The 18,832-nt window shown below is 52.2% G+C and overlaps 1 protein-coding gene across 2 annotated transcripts; it reads left to right on the top strand.

The window, feature by feature from the left end:
- The first annotated feature begins 708 nt into the window (after nt 1–708).
- Nucleotides 709–17,790, top strand: ints2 (integrator complex subunit 2). Of its 2 annotated transcripts, XM_067257620.1 has the most exons (25): nt 709–985; nt 1,706–2,006; nt 2,163–2,301; nt 2,413–2,515; nt 2,648–2,761; nt 3,960–4,090; nt 4,265–4,435; nt 4,954–5,174; nt 5,372–5,497; nt 5,702–5,773; nt 6,508–6,622; nt 8,670–8,738; nt 8,856–8,990; nt 9,377–9,553; nt 10,471–10,579; nt 11,471–11,575; nt 11,796–11,960; nt 13,074–13,275; nt 14,094–14,219; nt 14,450–14,651; nt 14,854–15,096; nt 15,861–15,968; nt 16,280–16,385; nt 16,692–16,868; nt 16,987–17,790. In XM_067257620.1, exons 2-25 carry the CDS (start codon nt 1,714–1,716, stop codon nt 17,160–17,162), a joined length of 3,585 nt encoding a protein of 1,194 aa, XP_067113721.1. In that variant the 5' UTR covers nt 709–985; nt 1,706–1,713; the 3' UTR covers nt 17,163–17,790. The 2 variants fall into 2 exon arrangements, with proteins under 2 accessions (XP_067113721.1, XP_067113722.1); XM_067257621.1 differs by lacking the exon at nt 16,692–16,868.
- The last annotated feature ends 1,042 nt before the right edge of the window (nt 17,791–18,832 follow it).

Below are 18,832 nucleotides of genomic sequence, written 5' to 3' on the forward strand. Positions count from 1 at the left end.
CCCATTACAGACGTCTTAAAATGGGAAAACCTCTGTGCCACATACGGGATGGTATTGGCACAGGGATTGGCTCTAATTTGAGTGACAGGTTGATTCACCAATTGAAAAACTCATCTGGGAATTTTGATTTTTGTAAGGGGAGGGCCGAGATTTTACTGTCGCCGTTTGGCTTCCTAAACAGCAATAGAATTACAAGTTTCTCTAAACCGCGTCGCGTACAGCATAACAGTGAGCTACACTGGCTTAAAACTACAGGTATATAATGATAATTGTACCCATTAACTGTTTACTAGTAATATTATCTCATAATAAATCATAAAACGTTCATTGATATGTGAGCCATGTTTATTATTTTAACGATGGAAAACGGATGTATCACAGACCGCTATCGTATATGTCGTCCAACAGAGGCTAATTATGCTAACGTCTCAGTCAACAAGCAAAAATTGACTACTGTTTTCGAAAGTAAATGTACTAATAATATCATCGTACATCGTATTGTACATTAAATCTCATAAGTGTGTTTTTTATGACAATTTTAAATGAGCAATAAGTTCAGTTTAGCATTTGTTGACGCTTGGAACTCTCCGTTGTGATTACATTGAGAGCAGAACGTTTGTCCTCCCTACTTGCAGTCAGTTGTACTCTCCAGTCTGATGATGGCTAGCATTGATGGCTGAAAGAGCTACACACACATTCCCTGCTTTTTGTATTTGATACTTTTGTGTAATCACCTACTCATATTACTTTGTTGTGATTACATTGTAGTTATTTATCTGGGCATACATTGCATTCGTTTGCAGATACAAATATTTATTTAGAATGGGGCTCAGAGCCCGCGAGCTAGCAGATTAGCTCTCAGAGGAAAGTGAGCCTCAACGGATGCACACAAGGTTTTCTTTGTACAGCTAAGCCAGTCCGAGGTCTGAGGGCCTAATAGGCAACATTTCCAGTTGAACATTTATAAAGGGTTATCTTTATTAAGGTAAGCTGAATAGTTCCTCTTACAATAGTACTGGCTTTTATTGTTGATTTATCTTGCACTCCGAGCAGTTTGCAAGTAATGCTAACTTGAGTAGCTCTAGCTCTAAGTTGTCCCGTAAGTACTGTAGATAGCGTACTGCTGTAGCTAGCTAGCTAAGTTACTCTGCTAAGAAGTAGATGTTGTAGGTAGCTAGCGAAATACCTGCCACAACCCGATCTTGGTACGTTGTTGGGTGGACTGAAAGTATTTTTTTAATTCGCAGGGATCCTAGGTCCTTGAATACGTGTTGTTTTCTGATTAATGTGTAACCTAGCTAGCTAACGTTGTCTCGCTAGCTTCCTGTGTTTGCTAGGCTAGCTAGATTGTATTAGCCGGTACTATTAGTTAACTAACTACTACAGCCACCGGCTTTATGATAGCACTAATGCAGGATAAATCATTTCAGCTGTCATGAATCAAAATCAAATCAAATTTATTTGGATAGCCCTTTTTACACGCAAGCATGTCACAGAGGGCTTCACATACGCTCACAGAACTGCCCCTCAACCAACCTAAACCCTCAAGGAAGACAAGGGAAAAACAAAACAAAAAATAAAGTATGGATTTAAAATAGTTTGGTCATACACGCGTTGTCTGACATATTAGTATTTTAGAGGAAGTCTGGTGTGAACAAATTTAGTGTGAAACTACCACACGAAGTTGAAATGTCATCTCTTTCAGCCCCAGATATGTCAGACAGTGCAGGGCTGCAGTTTGTCAGCTCCTATGCCTTTGAGGCCATGCAGAAGGTGGACGTGGTGCGTCTGGCAGCCCTCAGTGACCCAGAGCTGAGGCTGCTGCTGCCCTGCCTGGTGAGGATGGCTCTGTGTGCCCCAGCAGACCAGAGCCAAGCCTGGGCGCAGGACAAGAAGCTCATCCTACGCCTGCTCTCAGGGGTGGAGGCAGTCAACTCCATTGTGGCACTCCTGTCCGTCGATTTCCACGCTCTGGAGCAGGACGCCCGCAAGGAGCAACAGCTGAGGTAAAACGTGACCGATTAGTCAAACAAGCCAACCAACACACTGTTTGATATGAACGTTTGATGTGCAATGTTGCATGAAAACAGGCACGTCTTCAGACATAATTTTTGTGATCAGCATGCTGGATAGGTGTTGACACGTTTGTTCCCCCCTGACAGACACAAGGCAGGGGGCTCTAATGGAGAGAGCATCCTGGTGTCCCAGCTCCAGCATGGCCTCACCCTGGAGTTTGAACACAGCGACCCTCTCAGGAGACTAAGGCTCGCCCTCAGCGAACTGCTGGCCATAATGAACAAGGTAACACGGCATGATGTTAGTGTATTGCGAGGAAACGCCAGGTCGCATGTTGCCGTGTGGCCTATCGAACCAGTTGTTTGTTTTCATTCATTTCATATTCCTTCTGTTTAGGTGACTGACTCCAATGGAGAGTTTTTCATGAAGTCCTCTGAGCTGTTCGAGAGTCCTGTGTACCTGGAAGAAGTGGCCGATGTACTCTGTATCCTACAAGCAGGTACATCAAAAATGTGTTTTCATGTCGGGCCAACATTAAATCATGGTGTGAAATGTTCCATCAAAAGTACCACTTTGGGGATTTTGTCTGTTCTGAGAGATTGAACTTCAATAAACCTGCGGTCTTCCACAGAGCTGCCCTCCCTGCTGCCGATCATAGACGTGGCCGAGGCTCTGCTGCACGTGCGCAACGGCGACTGGTTCCTGTGTCTGCTGGTCGCCAACGTCCCCGACAGCTTCAACGAAGGTACAGTCCATCCCGTCGTTTGCATTCAAGGCCAATAGGAACAGGAAAGCAACTAACTGTTTTTGGGGTGAAGTGGGGGGGGGGGGGGGAGTATTAATAAGCTGCTGATTTTAATCAGCAGCTTATTAATACTTCTGTTGAACCCCGTATACTCTGTCAGCAGATGCTCAATAAAGCAAGTACACTTCACTTAATGGAAGTACCTGTCTGCGGGAGCCTGAAAGATTATGGACTCGCCATGTCATGTCGTTTCCCGTCCAATTAAATATGTCCCTTCTAATTCTAGCCATGTATCTGCCTCCGGGGCAGATAAATGTATCCTTTCTTTTTTTGTGTGTGTGTGGAAAGACAATGAATATGACTGTCTTGCTCAGGATGAGGGAGTGTGTTTGGAGGTTGGAGAGTCGCATTATGAGGAAATGGGATGTTGGCTGCCTCTAGTGCCTTCTCGTCACTGTGGGGTCAGGGCTGGGTCAATGGCTTGTTTGCGCGAGGCTCGAGGAGGAAACAGTGAGCTGCATAACATAGCAGTGATTGAACATTAGCGAATACTCCTGGCTTGTTTTAGCAATGGCCCCTTTTATCGGAGCCGTGGGGGGAATTAATCAATTTTAGGGGGAATCTGTGGAAGCAGGCCGGTCCTGAAGTATCAGCCGCGATCACGTTTTACTGTGAAGCGGTAACTAGCTCCCATGCTTATTTTACAACGTGCAGTATGCCGTTCTCTACAAGCAGGGGAGATGGATGCTAAATATCGTTTCAGTGCCATGTCGTAGTTTCAGCCAACCATAAACATTTGGCCTTTTAAACTGTCAGTTTGCAGTGACAAACCGGCAGAGTGAGATGTGTTTTGTGAAATGCAGATTTTTGAGAGACGATAAATCATTTTTTACAGGCACATAAAGGAATCATTGTTTTACGGTTCAGTTCATTTATAAAGCGTTTGGTTGTCTATGGGCGTTTGACATGATGGTGAAATTGGCCAGACAGAGATGAAGCAAGAACATTAAGTTACACACTAGGCAGAAATACAGTATGCCTTTTATTGAAAAATTCTGAATTGGGTTATAGGATTTTGCAACTTAACATTTTGTAAAATGTTATGTCTCAGGCCTTAGTTTGTTTTTAATGCAATATTTTGCACAAGATCACATTAGTAATGTCACGTTGATTTTTTTTGGTGTGTGTGTGTTTCCAGTGTGCAGGGGCTTGATCAAGAACGGGGAGCGTCAGGATGAGGAGAGCATGGGGGGCCGTCGCAGGACGGAGGCCTTGCGGCAGCTGTGTCAGATGAACCCCTCCCAGGCCCTCAACATCAGAGCCATGGTGGTGAGTCACTCTGGGAGACACACCGTTTCCCTGGCCATCTGATTGGCTCAGCCCCCTGACCCCTGCATCTGATTGGCTCAGCCCCCTGACCCCTGCATCTGATTGGCTCAGCCCCCTGACCCCTGCATCTGATTGGCTCAGCCCCCTGACCCCTGTGCTCCTGACTGCTCCCAGGTGGAGGAGTGTCACCTGCCGGGCCTGGGGGTGGCCCTGACCCTGGACTACAAGCCGGACACGGCGGACGACGCCGTCAGCCCCCTGGTCTCCTACGTGAGCGGCCTGCTGCTGGGCACCAACGGGAAGGTCCGCACCTGGTTCAGCATGTTCATCCGCAACGGACAGCAGGTGAGCCGAGCCCCCGCCTCCCTTCGGGGGGGGGGGGGGGGGGGGAACCTGTCATCACGGAGGCCCCCGAGAAGAGGGGACGACAACCTCCTCCTTCACTCAGCCTCCTCACACACACTCACTCACAAACACAGTACAATCTCTCACTTCCTGCATAAATATGTCAACAGTAACTCACCCATAGCCTTCACATTTTTCCCTACCTTCACCCCACCCTCCCTCTCTCTCTCTCTCTCTCTCTCTCTCTCTCTCTCTCTCTCTCTCTCTCTCTCTCTCTCTCTCTCTATGTGCCTCTACCTCCCTCTCCCCCCCCTCTCTCTCTATGTGCCTTTACCTCCCTCTCCCCCCCCCTCTCTCTATGTGCCTCTACCTCCCTCTCCTCCCCCCCCATCTCTCTCTATGGGCCTCTACCTCCCTCTCCCCCCCCCCCCTCTCTCTATGTGCCTCTACCTCCCTCCCCCCCCTCTCTCTCTATGTGCCTCTACCTCCCTCTCCCCCCCTCTCTCTCTCCCCCTCAGCGTAAGAGGGAGAGCAGCTCTGTGCTGTGGCAGATGCGCCGGCAGCTGCTGCTGGAGCTGGTGGCCATCCTGCCGCGCTCCCGCAGCACCCACGTCCCCAACGACAGCGAGAGCGACGCCGAGAGCAGCTCCGGGTACTCGGGCCTCCGCGAGGAGCACGTGGTCAAGGCCAGCGCCCTGCTGCGGCTCTACTGCGCCCTCATGGGCATCGCGGGCCTCCGGTAGGGTCGGCCCCTCTGTGCGCGTGGCTCGTGCGCGTGCGTACGGCGATTTAGTGGGTTTGTCGGCGTGAGATGTCGGCGTGTTTGTTGAGACTTTGTGTGTGTGGTTGATTATGGGTGTGGGCATGGTCATTGTGGTGTGTGTGTGTCAGCGTGTAACACCTGCCCCCCCCCCCCCCCCCCCCCCCCCCCCCCAGGCCCACCGATGAGGAGGCGGAGCAGCTTCTCCAGCTGATGACCAGCCGCCCCCCGGCCACTCCTGCCGGGGTGCGCTTTGTCTCCCTGTCCTTCTGCAAGCTGCTGGCCTTCCCCACCCTGGTCAGGTAGGGACAACACACACACACACACACACACCCTCCCTCTCTCTCTGTCTTCCCAGCCTCTGGGTCCCACTGCTGTGGAGATCTGAGACAAGCTGGGATTTATGGCATTGTTTAGCTAGGGTTGTATGGGGTTGAACTGTTGCAGTAGTGGTACATTTCTCTATCTCTCTCTGTGTGTGTGTGTGTGTGTGTGTGTGTGTGCAGCACCCCAGAGCAGGAGCAGCTGATGGTGATGTGGCTCAGCTGGATGATCAAGGAGGAGGAATACTTTGAAAGGTAAAAACATCATCTTCTTTGTTACCGTGTTTCACATTTGTATGATTATTAGCAGTAATGGCATAAAACTGACCTAGTTTTGAGAACAATTCGGCCTACGTAATGAAACATTTACAAGGGTAAATGTCTTGTGCAAGATGAATGTTTGCATCTCGTGTTGTTTGGTGGTGTGTGTCACGTGATGGCAGTATTTAGACTGTTCTTGGCCAAACAGTGGTGTGTGTTCATGTCCCAGTTTCCGCCACCTATCTCTGCATCACTGTCCTAAAGCCAGCAGACTGTCTACCTCTAAACAAACAGAGCAGGGATGTGTGTGTGTGTGTGTGTGTGCGCACACAGGGTGAGAGTGTTAGCTGTGTGTGTGTACACCAGATGGGCTCTGACAGGCTTTTTGGAATTTAATAAGAGCTTCATCCACTATGAGTTATCATTGCAGCCACCCAGCTTTCCCTGTCCTCAGTCTGTGGGTGTGGGTGTGTGTGCGCGCTGGGCTATAAATCTGTAACTGTGGGCCCATCAGCGGGGAGGTAAATGAGTGTTGGCGGGGGCTGTGAGGGGGGGCGGGGGGGTGTCTGTGGCAGTGTGTGTGTGTGTAACGGCATAATCAGTTTATTAAAGTGCCATCCTCTAAGATGCATGGTAAACGGCTGTTTTAAATCTCTCCCCTCTTGTCTTTTGCTCCCTCCCTCCCTCCCTCACCCCCCCCCCCCCCCCTACCCCTCGACGTCACACAGTGCTGCGGGCGTAGCTGCTTCATTCGGAGAGATGCTGTTACTGGTTGCCATGTATTTCCATAGCAACCAGCTCAGCGCCATCATCGAGCTGGTGTGCTCCACTTTGGGGATGAAGGTAAGGTGAAGGGGTGGGGGCGGGGGGTCGATACACCTGCCTATCTCTCTCTCTCTCTCTCTCTCTCTCTGTCTCTGTCTCTGTCTCTCTGTCTCTCTGTCTCTCTGTCTCTCTGTCTCTCTGTCTCTCTGTGTCTCTGTGTCTCTGTGTCTCTGTGTCTCTCTCTGTCTCTCTGTCTCTGTGTCTCTGTGTCTCTCTCTGTCTCTGTGTCTCTCTCTGTCTCTGTGTCTCTGTGTCTCTCTCTCTCTCTGTCTCTGTCTCTGTCTCTGTGTCTCTCTCTGTGTCTCTCTCTCTCTCTGTCTCTGTGTCTCTCTCTCTCTCTGTCTCTCTGTCTCTGTGTGTGTGTAGATATACTGTACTGCAGCTATGCAGAGCCACATACACACACACTCAAGCAACAAGTTCTGGTGTATTTTGATCCCACTGTATTTGTCATCTTTTGAGATGCAAAGTGATTCGATTACGGACCTATTTGTTTTCACCCCAGGGCTGTCTATCATAGGCTGTGCCGTGTAGAAAGTGTTATCCAGTAGGAACGGAGGGGGCTGATTAAATGCCAGGTGTGTGAGCCTCGGGGGGGGGGGGGGGGGGGGGGGGGGGGTGTTCCTCTCAGCAGAGCTCGAAATGAACGGCGTCCCGTCGTCCCGGCAACGATGAAAAAGATGTCTGGGACAGTTTGACACAGACTTTGAGATGACTGTGGGGCGATAGACTGTAACAATATAAAATGCATACACCAGTGGCTCAATACCTTTAAACACAAGGCAGGTGAAACATATCGTGACATTTAGCTCGAGCCAAATGTGTAGTTTATTCCATAAACTATGAACAAGGTATTCACCGGCTAGCTCTTGACAGTGACACTCGTCAGGAATTTCACGAAAATATGGATGTATAGCTAATACAAATACAAAAACATTGTCACAACATTGGACTTTAATATGTAGATGCACACCTATATTAAAACATTACGGCCTTAAAATCCAATAGTGATATGGTCCGTGTATGACCTGATCATTCATTTATTATAGTTATTATAATGATCACTGTAAAATACATCACCAGCGTCACTGTTTTGCGTCCAAAATCATCAGACTGTAATATACAGGGGGGGAACCATTTTCCTCAGGCCTCCAGGGAAATCAGTTCCCCCTGTGTTCTCAGTGTGAAAGACTGGTGTATAAATGAAGACTCATTATACATCATGATCACAGTAACATACATAATGATCACAGTAACATACATAATGATCACAGTAACATGCATCACTGTATTGCTTAATAAATGGCCAGACTGTAATATACAGGGGGGGGGGGACATTTTCCTAAGGCCTCCAGGGAAATCTGTTCCCCCTGTGTTCTCAGTGTGAAAGACTGGTGTATAGATGAAACTCGTTATACATAATTATCCCAGTAACATACATCACCAGCTGTTTTGCTTTATAAATGGCCAGACTGTAATATTCAGGGGGGGAACAGAGAAAGGAGAGGAGAGAGGGGATCAAAGAAGCCTAAAGCAGCTCAGAGTACAATAGAGTACAGTCGAGTTTAGTAGAGTCCTCATCAAGTACTCATCAATGATGCAAACCTATTATCGAAAAACAGAAAAGCAAATATTTTTTCAAACTTTTTGTAGAAAATATTTTTCACACCTTATGAAGCTTTTTTACTACAGCCACACCAAGAATTGTGTTCGCCCGACCATGAAACAAGCAAGAAAATGGTCTGTTCTTGGTGTATGTATTCACATTGAAATTCAGACATTGATTTGAGCCCCACGACAGTATGGATTACTTAAATAGTGTTGCAATGAACCTAGACCCATGTCAGAATGTGCAAAAACACAAAAATGTAAATTTTGGGACAGGTCAAGTTCAGTTTGGGACGGTTCATTTTGTACTTCGGGACGGTACTGGGACAATGAGGAAAAAAACTTTTTGAGCGCTGCCTCAGCGCGGCTGAAACACAGCTTCATGTTCTCAGTAAGAGGGTTCCCCACCGTCTCAATGTCACAACCCCCCTCTGTCTTTTTCTGGCTCCTCCTCCAGATCGCCATCAAGCCCAGCTCCCTGAGCAAGATGAAGACCATCTTTACCCAGGAGATCTTCACCGAGCAGGTACCTCTCGACCTCACCTCACCCCCTCCCAAGTCCCTCAGGTCTCACCCCAGGGCGTTTTACCTGAACGGCCTATCAGAGCAGAGCGTTGAGTCTGTCTCCTCCTCCTCCCCCCAGGTGGTGACTGCCCATGCCGTGAGGGTGGCCGTCACCAACAACCTGAGCGCCAACATCACAGGGTTCCTGCCTATCCACTGTATCTACCAGCTGCTCCGCAGCCGGGCCTTCACCAAGCACAAGGTCTCCATCAAGGTAAGGAGGCACCCTGTTCTGGTGCTCCACCTGCTGGGCACACAGGGGGAACCAGACCTCCCCTGGCCCGGTGCTCCACCTGCTGGGCACACAGGGGGAACCAGACCTCCCCTGGCCCGGTGCTCCACATGCTGGGCAGACAGGGGGGACCAGACCTCCCCTGGCCCGGTGCTCCACCTGCTGGGCACACAGGGGGAACCAGACCTCCCCTGGCCCGGTGCTCCACCTGCTGGGCACACAGGGGGAACCAGACCTCCCCTGGCCTGGGAGCACAGACAACACACCTGGCCTGTACAAGTGGAAATTCAGATGTTTATCTCTGTAGAGTCCTAATGAAGAGAGCGCTCTGAGTCAGGTTAACTGTGTGAGTGTGTGTGTGCTCGTAGGACTGGATCTACCGGCAGCTGTGTGAGACGTCCACGCCCCTCCACACCCAGCTGCTGCCCCTCATAGACGTGTACATCAACTCCATCCTCACCCCTGCCTCCAAGGCCAACCCCGAGGCCACCAACCAGCCCATCACCGAGCAGGAGATCCTGGCTGTCTTCCTGGGCTCTGCACCCGTGAGTGATCCTGGGGGGGGGGGGGGGGTTTAGGCTTACAGGCAATATCCCTATCCCTCTGCATCGATCCATCATGTTGATACGCGCGTTCCAAGGGGACCCCGGAGGGGAAATTCATCAGTAAAGACAAGTGTCGCCGGGAGCACACCGGCACAGCCAGTAACTCAATAAGGGGGATTCTGACTCTGCGGCCAGACGTGCTGTAATATGTCCGCGTCGTTCAATGCCGCTGCACAATTCCCATCTTGCTCCCTCTCCCACTCTGAAGCATGGATCTGGCAGGCTGGGAACTTCACAGCTAAGGTTGCAGAGAGCGGCGTGTTTAGCAGCCACCAGTACAGAAGCCCACCGGAGGAGGTGGTGGGGGGGGGGGGGGCGGCATCAAATGATGTAGACTTTGTAGTCGGTTTCAATTAATCTCCTCATTCCTCCTGTTTGGAGGCCGTTCAGAGTAAATTGCCTTTAATGTCATTACGGTTCCCCCAGCCTATTACCGTGTCTGCAGCCAGTGACATACTGCATTTAATGATGTCATACGTCAGTAGCCATGTAGTGATACACACACCCCCCTACCCACTTCATCCTCTTATTCCGCCTTGCTGGTCCTGCAAGGAGAGAGGGGACGATTTGTGGCTCGGAGGGGGCCGCTGCTGTCCCGTGGAGAGATGCGTTTGCAGCTGACCTGTCCCTGACCCTTCCTTGTCAACCCCTTCGTCCTCTCTCTCTGTCTCTCTCTCTCTGTCTCTCTCTCTGTCTCTCTCTCTCTGTCTGCCTCTACCCGTCTGGTGCTCTCTCTCTGTCCTCTCTCTCTCTCCTCTATTAATCTTTCTCCTTGTCTCTCCATCTCTCCTTTCTCTCTCGCTTTGTGTCTCTCTCTGTGACTCACTGTAACCCCCCTCCTCTCTCTCTGTCTGTAGGGCGAGGGAGGGCGAGGTCGCCAGCGCTACAGCATCACCACCCAGCTGTTGATCCTCTACTACATCCTGTCCTACGAGGAAGCCCTCCTGGTCAGCACCAAGGCCCTGGGTACGAGCCCCGACACCCTCTCCGCCCCGGCTCCCCGTCGCTCCCCTCCTCGGTGGCATGCCACCTCGACTATCCAGGCGTCTTTTTGTTGTTGTTGTGTCTCTTCCGGAAGGTGTGCAGGATGTCAGACTGAGGGAGTGCGTCTGGCAGACACCTAGTCAGGCTTTGGCCTCCTGTTGTTGAGCGAGAGGATTTTCTTTCCCTCTCTCCATCTCTCTAGAGTGATTCACCCCTCCTGTTGGAGGGGTTGGCTCTGGCACCGCCAGCCCTTTTCATTCATTCCGATGCCGCTCGGCTCAGTGACGGGGACGGTGCCAGAATGCTAGCTTAGCCACAGGAGCGTAGGACAACTGTAGGTTAGGCCAGGTTGCAGCGAGCCCAGTCAGTGTTTTTCCCCTCTTAATGGTGAGCTCTCCTCCAGCCCTCGCCATTAGTCCTCATTTACATCAAGGTTTATGCCTCTCCTCTCCCCTGCTCTCTCTTTAATAGCTGTGTTTATCTAAGTGCTCCCTGCTCCGTCCAAAGGAAGAATGATGATGCCCATCGGCAGTGTTAATGAACCTACGTTTGTGAAAAATCACTATGGCTCCTGGAACTGCAAGCGCTGGGCTACCACTGACACAGTCCATCCCAATAAAGCCTCTCTTCTCTTGTTGTCGTCGTCTCTCTCCCTCTCCTCTCTGTCCTCTCCCGCCCCGCCTCTCTTCTCCCCCTCTCCATCTTTCTCCTCTACTCGCTTCTGCTTCTCCCTTGGCTTCTCCCTTTCCTCGCTCCACCTTCGCCCTCTCCCCTGTCTCCTCTTTCCTGTCTCCTCTTTCCTGTCTCCTCTCCCCTGTCTCCTCTCCCCTGTCTCCTCTCCCCCGTCTCCTCTCCCCCGTCTCTCCTCCCCAGCTCTGATGCAGAGGAAGCCCCGGTCCTACTCAGCCACTCTGATGGACCAGATCCCCATCAAGTACCTCATCACCCAGGCCCAGGGGCTCCAGCAGGAGCTGGGAGGTACGAGGCCTGGCCCCCCCACTGCACACATTTACCCTGTCCACCAGGTTGTGTTATCGAGGAAACCCCACCCACGACTTCAGCTTTGTATTACGAACACAGAGTCAAACGGAATCAAACTGATACCTCACGATCAACTACAAACATCCTCCCTATTCCACCACCCCCAGTCCCACCCTCTGACGATCTTCTCCCCCCCCCACCGCGTCCCCTCCTCCAGGCCTCCACTCGGCCCTGCTGCGCCTGCTGGCCACCAACTACCCCCACCTGTGCATGGTGGAGGACTGGGTGTGCGAGGAGGAGGTGACGGGCACCCTGCCCCTGCTGCGCAGGATGCTGCTCCCCAGCAACACCTGCAGATACTCCCAGAGCCAGCTGCACGAGGGTGAGCATGGGGGGGGGGGATTTGTGGGGGTTGGGTAATCAATAAAGGGGAAGGGGGTAAGAGAATGGGAGGGTGGGAGGGCGAGGGGCTAATCAGATGGGAAAGGCGGAGTATTTAAGTCGGGGTTAATTATCCCGATCCTGAGATTAGTCTAGCTTGGCTGAGGGGTTTAGGTGGACGCAGGGGTGGCGAACGAAGAGGGTATGGCAAGTTGGTAAACAGCAGATCGCGAGCTTTAGAGGAAAGCCTGGACCCTCCTTCCCTCCTCTTTGTTCCAGATCAGTGTGCAGTAATCCCTCAGGCCCCAGTGTCTGGAGGATTAGACTGCTATTAGACTTTAATAACAGATCGGGCCTTCTGATAGAGCAGGCCTAATCACACACGCACACACAGACACACACAGTCCTTATGGTTTCTTCTCTCTCTCTCCTTTGTGAGTTTATCCCCCCGTGCTCCAAGGCAAGGCTAATCTAATCTGCAAAACTACATCTTATTATGGAAATCCAAACATGATTTAATCCAACGGTCTGCCACTGTGGAGAACCGCTTTCCTTTGTAAAAACCAAAGGGAGGATGTTAACCTAAAGGGCTTGTTTTCCCTTCGTGTCGCTTGTGTAAGTGCTCGGAGCTGTGCGTGCCACTGGATGAAAGCCTGTTTAAGACAGGGGGGAGGGGGTGGGGGGGGGGGAGCACCTCCAGGATAGGGACATGGAGAGAGGCTGCAGGTCTCAGAGGCTGGTTGGGAGGTTAGGGTGAGGCTAGCTGGACTGTTCAGTTTCTCTCTCTGTGTGTGATTTGACCAGCCTCCGGTTATATGTGAAGCCTGACCTTTGGAAGTGAATGACTCAGCTGCAGAACAAAGGGGAGTGGGAAGTCTCTCTCTCTCTCCCTACTTTCTCTCTCTCCTCTCCTTTACAACCAGAGATATGTGCTCTTTCTGTCTGTCATTCGACACTGATCTAAAACAACCGAACAGTTGAAACGGGCTCTGCAGTTTGACCTCATTTCCACAGCATTCTACCTACGGAGTGTTTTCCCATATCAGTGTGGTTTTACACACAAGTCAGTCTAGACCTCAACTCTCTCTTTAAAAGCGTTCCATTCCCCCTCCAGCCTTCCAGAAGCTTCCGTCCAGCGGGCCCAGGCTGATGCGGATCCTGGAGCACCTGACTCTGCTGTCGGCGGGGGACCTGATGCCCTACGCCGAGGCCCTGACGGGCAGCATGACCCTGCTGCTGCAGCCAGGGGTCCCCAGGCGCATCCTCCAGACCCTCAACAAGCTGTGGATGGTCCTCAACACCGTCATGCCCCGCAGGTAGGACCGGAGCCGGGGGCAAGGGCCGGGACAGCCCGGGGGGGGATGGGGGTGTAGGTGGGTGTTCCTCAGTCCTGCTGGGTGTTAGTACAGCTTCTAGGGTTAGGGTTTCTCTGGTTGCAGAACGGTTGGTTTTGCCCGATAGGGCCCGTGTCATTTCCTTTGTTTCCCCCCCCCTGTGTTGAGTGTGAGTGGACTGAGGAGCTGGACTTGGGTCAGGTCGTGCAGCTCCCAGCCTCCTAACTGGACATGATAACACGGGGCCCGCAGGTCCCCTACGATCACCACACCAAAGAGGAGAGGAGCCGATCGATCTTTCTCTCACACACACACACATTCTCTCACAGTCACAAGTAGAAGCTCAGTGCGGGGTAGAACAATGGGGGGGACTCTCCAGGGGTAAAGTGTCACGGATTGTTGCCCTACGCCCCCCTCTCCTCCCCCTCTCCTCCTCTTCCTGCTGGTGCTGAATGGTGCCGTGGCCCCTGGGAGGAAGCTGGGATGCATCAAGGAGCAGGGCCTTAGCGGGGACCTCTCTTTACACACATTGATTGAAGCCCGCCCCAGACAGCCAGCCAGCTGTCTGCAGAGGGGAAGAATCCAGTTGTCAGAGAAAACGCCATCTGTCCAATCCCAGCCACCTTCAGGGCAGCGGCGCTAAAGACATACTGGGGACATCTCCAAAAGCGGTTCATACCGACCCCGAGGTGACCACGCTCTCTGGCTAGTGTGGCTCGGCCGGGGGGCGCGCGGGGGGGGGGGGGGCGTGGCTTGTCCTGTGTGAGTGTAACGCCGGCGTCCCTGTGTTGCGGCGCCAGGTTGTGGGTGATGACGGTCAACGCCCTGCAGCCCTCGGCCAAGATGGCGAGGCAGCAGACGTACAGCCAGAACGACCTGATGGTGGACCCCCTCATCGTGCTGCGCTGCCACCGCAGGGTGTACAGGTGAGGAGCGCGGCATGCAGGGAGCGCCTACGCAGCCCCGGTAGGAAGCAGAGGGTGAGACCCAGTGGATACCTCTGCTGGGCGGTTAGGGTTAGTTACGGTGCGCTACCACACTCTAGAGCTGCAGACTCCATACTTGGAGACGGGAGTCATTGCTGAAATGAAATTGGACATTGCTGTCGTGAGGAGGTTACCTCTGTTTTGGGGGATTTACGTGTGTGTGTGTCCAGGTGTCCTCCCCTGATGGACATCGTCCTCCACATGTTGAACGGCTACCTGCTGGCCTCCAAGGCCTACCTGAACTCCCACCTGAAGGAGACGGCCGACCTGGACAGGCAGAGCCAGACCATCTCTAACCTGGGCCTCACGGGCCAGCCCGACACCCCTGAGGTCACGCGCGAGGAGCTCAAGAACGCCCTGCTGGCTGCTCAGGTACACACACACACACACGCGCGCACGCACCAGACACCTACACTACATCTCACATACATACACACCTGGCACACAAGCATACTTCACACGCATACACATGTACACCTCACATACAAACACACACAGTCCACACACACTTCCCTAATGACCTTCACTCTGTGTGTGTGTGTGTGTGTGTGTGTGTGTGTGTGTTCCCCCCCAGGACAGTGCAGCGGTGCAGATCCTGCTGGAGGTGTGTCTGCCCTCCTCGGAGGGCCAGCAGCTGGGCTCTGAGGGCGAGAGCCTGCTGAGCAGCGTGAGGGGCCCCGCGGAGCCCGGGGGGGGCGACGGCGAGCCGGAGGGGGGGCTGCTCAGCGACCTGAGGGAGGTGCAGTGTCTCATCTGCTGCCTGCTCCACCAGATGTTCATCGCCGATCCCAACATCGCCAAGCTAGTGCACTTCCAGGTAACCCCCCCCCTCCGCAGACGAGGAGACGCGTGTATTTCTCAACGCCATGCCTGACTGCCTCACGTTCACTTTTGCGATTTGGTCTTGATCGACGGCTTCTCGTGTTTCACAACCGCTCCACTGAAAAAAGAAGGTCCTGGAAAATCTCTATGGAGCCTCTAAATACATAGCGATCAGAACAGATTTGAATCGTAAGTGACTGTATTGGAATGTCAACAGGATGTTCCCCTTCACCCAGAAAGCCATGGGTCCTATAACCTTGCACAAGTTGCTGAGGTCGCTCTATATACGGCATATAAAACGTCATTTTAGCATGGTGAAACGAGCATGTGGTCGAGTCGGAGCGCGGTCAGCTAAGACGCGGCAGGCGTCGAGCCGCAGGAGTGCTGCGAGTCACAACAACAACAACAGCAGCGGCGCTCGGAGAGCCTGCATGACTGCAGCGCTCCCGCGACGAGCCGCCCGCCATATGTTAGACCTCATCACCGCAATCCTGCCCCTCTGTCGCAGTAATCCACCGCGGATTCATGCTGCTCGCGCAAGCTGCCGTGTGTGTGTGTGTGTATGTGTGTGTGCGTGCATGTGTTCTGGATCAAATGGCTTATCAAATTATACTACTGCTAGTAAACACTCCACTCATCCACTGATTATTGAGCTCTCTCTTAATCCCCTTGTATCATCTTTTTTTCTTCTGCTCCGTCCCCTCGCTGTTCCCTCTTCACCTCCTGGTCTCTCCCCCCCCTGTGCCCGTCTCCTCCCAGGGCTACCCTCAGGCCCTGCTGCCCCTCACCGTGGCAGGCATCCCCTCCATCCACATCTGCCTGGACTTCATCCCCGAGCTGCTGGCCCAGCCTCAGCTGGAGAAGCAGGTGAGTTCCCCTCCTCTTCCTCCTCTCCTTCTCCTCCCCTCTTCTCTCCTGGCCTCTCCTCTTCTCTCCTGGCCTCTTCTCTTTCTTCCTCCTCTCTCATCTCCTCCCCTCTCCTCTTTTCTCCTCCTCTCTCATCTCCTCCCCTCTCCTCTCATCTCCTCTTCTCTCCTCCTCCCCTCTCCTCTCCTCTGGCCGTGGAGCCCACAGCGATGACGCCTCTGTGCCAGTGTCTGTCCTATGTCGACTGGAGGACAGGCGCGGTGACCAGGCGGGGTGTGACTCAGTGTGGGGGGGTGTGTTTCCCTCCTCAGATCTTTGCCATCCAGCTGCTGTCTCACCTGTGCACCCAGTACGCCCTGCCCAAGTCCCTGAGCGTGGCCCGCCTGGCCGTCAGCGTCATGGCAACCCTGCTCACAGGTCAGTCCCCCTCCCGGCTAGCCCCCTAGCTTAGCTTCATTCTCCGTCTGTGGTCTCTCACTTTGTTCTCTGCTCTTCGCTGGGGCATTTATTTAGCTCAGCCTCATGATTCCCCTCATTTGTGTCGCTCTATCCTTTTCTCAAGGATCCGATTTATATGAAAGATTTCCTCTTTCTCTGTTGTTTCTTGATATCACACCGCCATCTGCTGGTGGACCTGTGTCCGTGCAGAACCCGTTTGCGCGCTCTCTCTCCCAGCCCCCTCTGCTGTTGGGTCTCACCCCCGTGTCTCTCCCCCTTCCTCAGTCCTGACCCGGGCCAAGCGCTTCTCCTTCTTCATGCCCACGCTGCCGTGCCTGGTGGCCTTCTGCCAGGCCTTCCCTCCCCTCTACGACGACGTGTCCGCCCTGCTGGTGCAGGTGGGCCAGGTGTGTGCCTCCGACGTGGCCACCAAGGCCAGGGACATCGACCCCCTCATCGCCCGTGAGTTTGCCGCTCCCGCCCCCCGACCGTCTGTCCGGCACCACCGGCACCAAGGCTCTTCAAGAGAACGTCTCAAATGTGTGACCCCCCCTCTGTCTCCACCCCCTCTCTGCTGCAGGCCTCCAGTACCTGAAGCAGAAGCCCCAGGAGGTGTTGGGCGCGGGGGCCTCCAAGCTGAGCCTGTCCCAGAGGACGGCAGAGCAGCTGGGGGGAGCCGACTCAGACGTCCAGCTCTGCTACCGCATAGAGGCCACCTTCATGGACATCATCAGCACCAGCCTGCATGGCCTGTAGACACACACACACACACGTGCTCACAGGAGCTGGAGGGGAGCTGGCTCTGCTCTGACACAGGCCACACCCACAGGGAGGTTGTCAAACACGAGTCCTGCTGTTTGTTTTGAAGTGGCCACGCACAGGTGGGCAGTCATCTCAGCCGACTGGACCCACGGTGTTTGGAAACGGTTGGTAATCAGGTGGACGGGTCATTCTGGGTCCCAAACCAACTTCATTGGCAGCCTATTGAGTTTGGACTTGGTTAGGTACTACTAGACTCGTGTTATACACACACACACACACACACATGTGTCTTTCTTCTGTGGGATTCAGTAAGACATGGTAACTAGTATGTTGGAAATAAATACAAATATGAGTGTGATTTAGAAAATGTTTGTAGTGTGAATGCCGACTTTGTCGTTTCTCTTTTTGGTATAAATTGTGAGCGCTACCTTTTGTATGTAATGACATGTCAAGTTCCTCATTAGTTGTTTTTTCTCCAACACTGTATGAATTGTTGGGTCCTGTCTCATGCTATTGGTCTGTTTATTTGACCACTGTACACATTTTACTCAGCAGAAAAATGTACGAGGGGACTTTGAAATTTGTAGTTTTGTATTGTACACGTTTGTAAAAAGAAAGAATGAAAAAAAAAAACTGTGGTCTCCGTTACTGCTTCATTGTTTGTTTGTGTCAAAGTGGCTTACTTGAACGTAGCACAAGTCAAAGCTAGGGACTTCAGTTGGCTGTAAGCAATGTGCGGGGCTCAAACACCTGAATTCAATAATTGCCTCAGGGCATGATGCACTGAAGTGATGTGTCAACCTGTTTAACCTCAGTCAGCCTCGCAGCCTCAACTCCAAGGTAAGCCACCCATTCATAATGGCCAAGTCTCAAGTCAGATTGCAGTTTTCCTGAGCTCAAGGCTCCACAATGTGAATCCATTATTCATGTTACGTTGGCTATAACCAACGGTGCTGGCCCCTTTTTTGAGGGCACTTCTGTCGTGGGTTGCTACTGAAGTGTTGCATTTAATGTTTTGAAAGTCCAATACTTGTGATGGAAGGGATTGCTTGTGAAATAGAAGCACTTCTCAGATGTAGGAAGTAGTCAAACACAAAGTGATGCTTATGTGAAATCTGCAGGGTCGTTTGAGGAATAAGTTGAACTGACAGACGTATGCCTATGTGCTCTGTGTGCAAATAGTTAGTACAGCAGTGGTCTTCAACCCTGGTCCCTCAGGGACCAGTCCTGCATGTTCTAGAATCTAGATGTTTCCCAGCTCCAACACACCTGACTCAAATGAATGGGTCGTTATCCAACTCAGCAGAACCCCGATAACGACCATTCATTTGTATCAGGTGTGTTGGAGCAGAGAAACTAACCCTCCTTAGTTTCAGATGCATGTGTTAAGTACTTAAACAGCTTCGCCTCTCCCATAACAGTCAGGCCCGTCTTTCTCAGGCTGATTGTTAAAGGTATTGTTTGTTCACCAGAGGGCACTCTTGCCACACCATAGATGGGTAGTCTCATTCCCAGACTTTAGAATTCATCAGCTGCAGTCCTACATGATTCTAATTTATGGCTGTTACTTCAGTCCAATGCAATCAAGTGTTTTTCCACCTCGTGAGAACAACTATGAAAAGATGTCTGTTGTGGATTAGCTTTACAGACAATGTGATGGCACT

This window comes from Osmerus mordax, chromosome 19 (assembly GCF_038355195.1).
Source record: "Osmerus mordax isolate fOsmMor3 chromosome 19, fOsmMor3.pri, whole genome shotgun sequence".
Taxonomy (NCBI): Eukaryota; Metazoa; Chordata; class Actinopteri; order Osmeriformes; family Osmeridae; genus Osmerus; species Osmerus mordax.

Bases quoted from the DNA above. Each gene is read 5' to 3' on its own strand.
- ints2 (XM_067257620.1), top strand. From the start codon at position 1,714: ATGTCAGACAGTGCAGGGCTGCAGTTTGTCAGCTCCTATGCCTTTGAG. The intron at 2,762-3,959 runs GTACAGTCCATC...GTGTGTTTCCAG, and splicing joins CCCCGACAGCTTCAACGAAG to TGTGCAGGGGCTTGATCAAG. The intron at 4,436-4,953 runs GTGAGCCGAGCC...TCTCCCCCTCAG, and splicing joins TCATCCGCAACGGACAGCAG to CGTAAGAGGGAGAGCAGCTC.